The sequence below is a fragment of the Rhinopithecus bieti genome, unplaced genomic scaffold (genome assembly GCF_001698545.2).
Source record: "Rhinopithecus bieti isolate Rb0 unplaced genomic scaffold, ASM169854v2 scaffold_12088, whole genome shotgun sequence".
In the NCBI taxonomy this organism is placed as follows: domain Eukaryota; kingdom Metazoa; phylum Chordata; class Mammalia; order Primates; family Cercopithecidae; genus Rhinopithecus; species Rhinopithecus bieti.
Window position 1 is genome coordinate 72,342 of NW_016807975.1, and position 9,015 is coordinate 81,356.

Here is a 9,015-nt window from a genome sequence, read left to right on the forward strand (position 1 = left end):
ATTGATGATGTTATTCCTGCAGAAAGGCAATTGTATCACAAACACTGTTTGTACTGCAGAATTGACAGCTCCTATGATACAGGACCCAACTACCGTGGACACATAGGCATCCTTGCTCATGATGATGGGATATCTCAGAGGGTTGCAGATAGCCACATAGCGGTCAAAGGCCGTCACGCCCAGGAGCACACACTCTGTTGTCCCTATGGCCAATCCAAGGAACATCTGCACTGCACAGCCAGAAAAGGAAATGGTCTTTCTTTCTGAAAGCAAGCTCACCAAGGTGGAGGGAATAGAGGTGGTGGTGTAGCAGATGTCCAAGAAGGAGAGGTTCCCCAGAAAGAAGTACATAGGGGTGTGAAGGTGAGGGTCCAAGATGTTGATTAAAATGAGAGTACCATTTCCCAGAAGATGACCACATACATTATGAAGATTAGCGCAAACAAGAGTAACTTAAGCCTTGGGTAACCAGAAAGTCCCTTCAGAAAAAATTCCACCAGAATGGTTTGGTTTTCCCATTCCATTTTACTCTCTCTTTAACCCGTAAGACAGAGCATGTTAACACAAATATTTATCTTACTCTGATTACTTTCAAGCATGTATCAATGAATATGTACCATAATTCCCAAGGAAAAGAAAATAAGAAAGGAAAAGACCAAACAAAGAAGAGAGAGCATAAAGAAAAGTGGACAGAAAAGAGGGAATTATGAATGGAAAGAGGGAAGGGAATGAATGAATGAGTGAATGGAGAGAGGGAAGGGAAGACAAAACTAACATGTTTTGTGCTACAGCCATTTAATTCATTTAATCTCATCACAGTTCTAGGAGAGGGGTATTAGTATCCACATTTTACAGATGAATAAATCAAAGTGGGTATGTTAAGTAAACTTGATCAAAGGTAAATAGCATATAGCAGAGCTGAAATTCAAACCTAAATCTTCTTGTTGAAGCCTGAACTTTTGTCATATTTGTCATCACATATGTAAGCTGAAGGTTATAATAGAAATGAGCATTGTATTATGTATAACTGAACACTAAACTATTTTATTGGCTATAAAACACCACATAATAGATCAATGCTCTTATCACTCCTTCAAATTATACTAGGTCACGTATATTGTCTCTCTTTCCCAGTAAAATGTAAACTTCATTCATTAGGGCTGGTACTTATTCTTGCTTAATTCCACAGCCTCTGTAGGTAGAATAGAACAGACACCAAGGCAAATGTTCAAAACATCTGTTGGATGAATGGACAAAATCAAAGGCAAAATAATTGCTACATTTCTTACTCTGCGCCAATCCTCTATTGTTTTCTTTGTGCATTACATAATGGAGTCTGAATAGCAAGCCTATGAGGTAATTACTGTTCCTATTAGTATCACCAAGCCTATTGTGTACAGCGGAAAATAAGGCACAGAAAAGTTAAGTAATTTTCTTAAGGTCAATTTCATACAGCCAAATAAATGAAAGAGCCAGTACTTAACCCCAAGCAGTATGGCTTCAGAATTCGAANTTACCCAAGGCTTAAGTTACTCTTGTTTGCGCTAATCTTCATAATGTATGTGGTCATCTTCTGGGAAATGGTACTCTCATTTTAATCAACATCTTGGACCCTCACCTTCACATCCCTACGTACTTCTTTCTGAGGAACCTCTCCTTCTTGGACATCTGCTACACCACCACCTCTATTCCCTCCACCTTGGTGAGCTTGCTTTCAGAAAGAAAGACCATTTCCTTTTCTGGCTGTGCAGTGCAGATGTTCCTTGGATTGGCCACGGGAACAACAGAGTGTGTGCTCCTGGGCATGATGGCCTTTGACCGCTATGTGGCTATCTGCAACCCTCTGAGATATCCCATCATCATGAGCAAAGATGCCTATGTGTCCACGGTAGTTGGGTCCTGGATCATAGGAGCTGTCAATTCTGCAGTACAAACAGTGTTTGTGGTACAATAGCCTTTCTGCAGGAATAACATCATCAATTATATCACGTGTGAAATTCTGGCTGTCATGAAATTGGCCTGTGCTGACATCTCAGGCAATGAGTTCATCATGCTTACGGCCACAACACTGTTCATACTGACACCTTTGTTATTAATCATTGTCTCTTATGCGTTAATCGTTGTATCTTCCAAATTAGCTCTTCTGAGGGAGCAATCAAAGCTTTCTCTACCTGCTCAGCCCATCTGACTGTGGTCATAATATTCTATGGGACCATCCTCTTCATGTACCTGAAGCCCGAGTCTAAAAAGACACTTAATTCAGATGACTTGGAAGCTACTGACAAAATTGTATCCATGTTCTGTGGGGTGATGACTCCCATGTTGAATCCTTTAATCTACAGTCTTAGAAACAAGGATGTGAAGGAGGCGGTGAAACACCTACTGAACAGAAGGTTCTTTAGCAAGTGAGTGCAAAATGTACTGGAGTGTGAACACACTTGATATTGTTGAAACTTCAGAATTATGTTAGAATTTTGGATACTTTTACTGTTTTTCTGCATTTTCATATATTATGTTAAAATAATGAGATACAGCATTTCAAAATTATTGCATGTTCACTCTAGAGAATTTGCAAGATACAGGGCAGTAGGATGAAGAAAGAGGGGTTACCTATTACTCTAATAGTGGGAAATGGCCCCTTTTCAACATTTTGAACAATATCTTTCATATTATGGTTTTTTTTTAATGCATTGGAATTGGTTGCAATGTGCCTTTTTATGTTCACTTTTTTGCATAACATTATTTCATAGGCAACATTTAATTGAATCTTTCAAAATAAATAAAGCCATCTGTTGAGAAAAAGCAAAATGGAGAAAACCCCAACATACTGCACTCACATTTTCCAGTGACAAGCCTTGTGTTATAGTTTCACATTAATCTCCAGATCCTGTTAAGTCATTAAATACTATTTTCTTTTTCTGTATTACATTTTTTTCATGTGTGAAGCTGAGTATTTGGGACTATCAAGGGAGTAGATAGAGTTTAAAAGCAGGGCCTATGCAATCAATCAGGATATCCTGCTTTATGGTCTTTCTTTGCTTTAACTTATATGTTGGCTTTTGCATAAAGAACATTTTGTAAAATTAAAAATGGGTTTGAAAATCAGTCTACTGGTCCAGATAATAATGTGGACTAGTTTTGGGTTGAATGGAGTGTCCTATCAATGCCCATTTAGAAGATGCCAGATTTCTTTGCTATCCCGAGGGAATTCCAATATTTTTCCAAGTCTTAGAAGAATATCCAAGCTCTTGATTTTTAGTATGAATATTGTTCCAGTCTTGTCTCTGTTACTAACCAGGTTGATTTGAGGAAGAAGAGGATTTGGGAATCTCAGACATTATATTGCTTTTCCTTGGTTTTATGTCAACTTTTACTCTGTGTGAAGAACATTTTAAATTTACAGCCCAAGATGAATGACAGAGTGTGCTCAGGAGTGAACCACATTCTAGGTAATCAGTTTGGCTGAATCAATTTTTATTAATGGACCAGTGAATGTAGATTATATTGGGCATGAACATGTTTTACACAGACAAATAAGAATTACCTGCTTGTGGAATCTTTTGGGTTTAGTCACTCATTTAATCTTCCCAAGTTCACTTGTTAATTTTAGTGGATGGAATATTAAACAGTCACAAACTATATTTAAATATATCCATCATAGCTGTTTACAGATTAAATCTGATGGCAAGAGTTGAGATCGTTGATAATTAAATTTACATCCTGACAAAATAGGCTATGAGAATCTATGAGTTCCCATACACCAGTTCATTGGACTTTTTGCACCCACTAGGAATTCCAGGTAGGTCGAAAGCCCTGGAAGTCAGGCATTTTATGTTTGACCGACAGGCAGGCTGTCTTGAATCCTCAAGTTCTAATATTGTTTTCCTTCACAACTTAAATCCAGCCACCCTCATTAATTCTCTGGGGTGACTGAGGTAGCTCCATAGTCTTATATCAGATTTATAAATTTTTGATAGAAAATTAGTTAAAGCAAGAAGAAATTTTAAAACACACATTTCTCCTCACAGGAGAGTATTAGGAGAGTTTTTCTCTCACAGGGTTGTAGAATCAACGTCTGAAGAAAATAAAGGTATGTTACCTGTCTTGATATATTTATGTGTTCAAATTTGCTGGGCAAAATACACTATCATTATAACACTGACATAATGCTTTCTTTTAATACTTGGGCCTCTGGAGGAGTTTTCACTCAGAAAATTTATTTTAAAAGCTTAAGGAGGATGATTTTGTTGTTAGCAACTTGTTTTCTGTAATTTGGAGACAAAGTAAGATAAACTTATCTGATATACCAGGTATGTATCTGTGTGTGTGTGCGTGTGTGTGCGCGTGCGTGTGTGTGTGCGTGCGTGTGTGTCTGTGTGTGTGTGCGTGTGTGTGTCTGTGCGTGTGCGTGCGTGTGTGTGTCTGTGTGTGTGTGCGCATGTGTGCGTGTGTGCGCGTGCGTGTGTGTGCGTGCGTGTGTGTTAGTTTGTATATGTCTAGTGTGTGCATGTTCCTGGTGAAAATTCTACCAGATAGCAAAATCTACAAAGGTAAGTATTTCTCTGTATTCTTACCCTCTTTACTCCCATTGCACTCAATTTAGAACATGACATTTATAATATGATTCAATATGTATTTATATCCATGAATAGGAAAATTATATGGAAGGAGGTGCAACAGGAGCAAAACACATACTTTTATATCCCACTGAAGTCCCAAGGCAGGTTCATGATTGGGATTTAAGAGTAGAGACACAGCAAAAATGGCAAAATTTCATTGCTCTTAATCCAACAAATTATTTCATCATTTTCGTACACTTTTATGCCTGCCCAATTTCCAAATATTCTAAGCTTGAGATTATGTCAACTTTTTAGGGTCCTGGGGACTTCTGAAATGGACACTTAAAAATGTAGCTTTGGAGGCCAAGGCGGGCGGATCACGGGGTCAGGAGATTGAGACCATCCTGGCTAACATGGTGAAACCCCATCTCTACTAAAAATACAAAAAATTAGCCGGCTGTGGTGGTGGGCGCCTGTAGTCCCAGCTACTCAGGAGGCTGAGGCAGGAGAATTGTGTGAAGCTGGGAAGCAGAGCTTGCAGTGAGCCGAGATCGCGCCACTGCACTCCATCCTGGGCAACAGAGCAAGACTCCATCTCAAAAAAAAAAAAAAAAAAAAAAAAGTAATATGTTTGCTATCAGCTAATTCACATACATCATCTCTCTAAAATCCTGTGATCTGGGCTATAGTGTCACTATCTCATAGATGAGGCCACAAAGCTTATGGAAGTTAATACATCTTGCCCAAATCTCAAAGTATGCAAGTTAAAGACAAGCATACACACCTGGCTATTCTTTCTTGAGTTAGTTATTCTTCATACTACAGCATGTTTACTTTTCCAGGTTGCTTGTCATGACATCTAACACCAGTATTTCTTGGCAGCATATCTGAAATGATCAAAGAAACTATTACCTGCTTCTCAACTTTCATAGCAAGTATTTTACATTTCTGGAAAATAACTTACAAAAGAAAATTAATTTAATTATTTATGAAAGAACCTTGACACCATCACATGCTCTGTCCAAAAATGATGCATAATCACAATTGATAGGAATTAAACCTTAAATTAGGGGAAGATCTGACATTAATTGAGATATGAGAAGGGGAGGAATTTAATATTAGCACTAATCTTTCAGAAAAGACTATAAAAATAGCTTGTTTTGTTTTAGTAAAGATAACACACACTTTACAAAAACGGGGGCTCCTAATTTATGGTGTGTAAGTAATATTTTAACTTTGAAATTATGAAATTTTTTATGCTGTTTTTGGATGACAACTACCTTTATTTTATTTATAGATCTAAAATTCCAAAGGAAATATGTGCTTATTGTAAAATAGTCAAATACTACAAAATGTGCAAACTACAGAATTATAGGTCATGTTTTCATATTAAAATAAAATGGGGCTGGGCGCGGTGGCTCATGCCTGTAACCCCAGCACTTTGGGAGGCTGAGGTGGGTGGATCACTTGAGGTCAGAGGTTCAAGACCAGCCTGGCCAACATGGTGAAACCCTGTCTCTACCAAAAATACAAAAATTAGCCAGACGTGGTAGTGCATGCCTGTAGTCCCAGCTAGTCAGAAGGCTGAGACAGGAGAATCACTTGAACTAGGAAGGTGGAGGCTGCAGTGAGCCGAGATCGCACCACTGCACTCCAGCGTGAATGATAGAGGGAGACTCCATCTCAGAAAAATAAATAAATGAGTAAATACATACATACATACATAAAATAAAATGGGAAGTAAATAGTAAAAATAGAATGAAAATGCCTAATCACTAAATAATGAAGAAAGATGCTTGGATTCAAGAGGAACTTAACAGAAAAACAAAAAAATTATCTAGAAACCAGTAAAAAAATTCCCACAAAATACAAAGTCTGTAATAAAACAAAAAATGCTCTAAGTGCCTTCATTAGAGAAAGAAATAGAGAAGTAAGAAGAAGGAAATAAGAATTTTCTTCTTATTTCAAGAAGAAATTTTCTTCTTATTTCAAGAAGTTAGAAAATAGAATTAGAAATAGAAATTAGAAATCAGAAAATTAGAAAAATAGATCTGAATAAACAAGAAATTTATGAAGACAGAAACTTAATGAAATGCAAAAAGTCAAGAATAAATCTATCCTAAAGCTGCATTTTTTTCAAAGACCTGTAATATAGGAAAACCTCTTGTGAGTCGAATAAAGGGGAAAAAAGTCAAACTGGCATCATAATGAAAATGAGAACTTTTCGTGTAAGGGAGGACACACGAATTATAAAGATCAAATGCAACTCTGTGACAACATTTGTTATGAGTACTTTTCTAGCAAAATATGGAACACCAAAATCAATGTTATCACGTTACTATATTGAAATCCCCTTTCTGACCACTCACATTTTTTATCTGATATTTCTTTTGAAATATTAATACTGTTAATTAGATTACAAGGTATTCTACCCCATAAGCCAAATTCTCTTTGCAAATTCTCTTTAAGTATTAAGTTATTAAGTTTTGAGTATTAAGTTTTGAGTCATAAGAGTTCGAATTCTGAAGCCATACTGCTTGGGGTTAAGTACTGGCTCTTTCATTTATTTGGCTGTATGAAATTGACCTTAAGAAAATTACTTAACTTTTCTGTGCCTTATTTTCCGCTGTACACAATAGGCTTGGTGATACTAATAGGAACAGTAATTACCTCATAGGCTTGCTATTCAGACTCCATTATGTAATGCACAAAGAAAACAATAGAGGATTGGCGCAGAGTAAGAAATGTAGCAATTATTTTGCCTTTGATTTTGTCCATTCATCCAACAGATGTTTTTGAACATTTGCCTTGGTGTCTGTTCTATTCTACCTACAGAGGCTGTGGAATTAAGCAAGAATAAGTACCAGCCCTAATGAATGAAGTTTACATTTTACTGGGAAAGAGAGACAATATACGTGACCTAGTATAATTTGAAGGAGTGATAAGAGCATTGATCTATTATGTGGTGTTTTATAGCCAATAAAAATAGTTTAGTGTTCAGTTATACATAATACAATGCTCATTTCTATTATAACCTTCAGCTTACATATGTGATGACAAATATGACAAAAGTTCAGGCTTCAACAAGAAGATTTAGGTTTGAATTTCAGCTCTGCTATATGCTATTTACCTTTGATCAAGTTTACTTAACATACCCACTTTGATTTATTCATCTGTAAAATGTGGATACTAATACCCCTCTCCTAGAACTGTGATGAGATTAAATGAATTAAATGGCTGTAGCACAAAACATGTTAGTTTTGTCTTCCCTTCCCTCTCTCCATTCACTCATTCATTCATTCCCTTCCCTCTTTCCATTCATAATTCCCTCTTTTCTGTCCACTTTTCTTTATGCTCTCTCTTCTTTGTTTGGTCTTTTCCTTTCTTATTTTTCTTTTTCCTTGGGAATTATGGTACATATTCATTGATACATGCTTGAAAGTAATCAGAGTAAGATAAATATTTGTGTTAACATGCTCTGTCTTACGGGTTAAAGAGAGAGTAAAATGGAATGGGAAAACCAAACCATTCTGGTGGAATTTTTTCTGAAGGGACTTTCTGGTTACCCAAGGCTTAAGTTACTCTTGTTTGCGCTAATCTTCATAATGTATGTGGTCATCTTCTGGGAAATGGTACTCTCATTTTAATCAACATCTTGGACCCTCACCTTCACATCCCTACGTACTTCTTTCTGGGGAACCTCTCCTTCTTGGACATCTGCTACACCACCACCTCTATTCCCTCCACCTTGGTGAGCTTGCTTTCAGAAAGAAAGACCATTTCCTTTTCTGGCTGTGCAGTGCAGATGTTCCTTGGATTGGCCATAGGGACAACAGAGTGTGTGCTCCTGGGCGTGACGGCCTTTGACCGCTATGTGGCTATCTGCAACCCTCTGAGATATCCCATCATCATGAGCAAGGATGCCTATGTGTCCACGGTAGTTGGGTCCTGTATCATAGGAGCTGTCAATTCTGCAGTACAAACAGTGTTTGTGATACAATTGCCTTTCTGCAGGAATAACATCATCAATCATTTCACCTATGAAATTCTGGCTGTCATGAAATTGGCCTGTGCTGACATCTCAGGCAATGAGTTCATCATGCTCATGGCCACAACATTGTTCATACTGACACCTTTGTTATTAATCATTGTCTCTTACACGTTAATCATTGTGAGCATCTTCCAAATTAGCTCTTCTGAGGAGAGAAGCAAAGCTTTCTCTACCTGCTCAGCCCATCTGACTGTGGTCATAATATTCTGTGGGACCTTCCTCTCCATGTACATGAAGCCCAAGTTTAAGGAGACAATTCAGATGACTTGGATGCCACTGACAAACTTATATTCATAAGCTACAGGGTGATGACTCCCATGATGAATCCTTTAATCTAGTCTTAGAAACAAGGATGTGAAGGAGTCAGTAAAACTCCTACTGAGAAGAAAAGTTTTTAACAAGTAA

The 9,015-nt window shown here is 37.4% G+C and overlaps 1 protein-coding gene and 2 pseudogenes across 1 annotated transcript; 2 read left to right on the top strand and 1 right to left on the bottom strand.

Moving 5' to 3' along the window:
• LOC108537134 (olfactory receptor 13C2-like) overlaps positions 1–524 on the bottom strand; it is a 23,272-nt pseudogene extending 22,748 nt beyond the window's left edge.
• A 481-nt stretch (positions 525–1,005) lies between these two features.
• LOC108537135 (olfactory receptor 13C2-like) lies at positions 1,006–2,409 on the top strand (annotated as a pseudogene).
• A 5,656-nt stretch (positions 2,410–8,065) lies between these two features.
• LOC108537149 (olfactory receptor 13C5-like) lies at positions 8,066–9,015 on the top strand. Its single transcript, XM_017884296.1, is given in 4 exon segments — positions 8,066–8,174; positions 8,177–8,860; positions 8,863–8,944; positions 8,946–9,015. Coding segments are annotated over 4 exon segments (945 nt in total).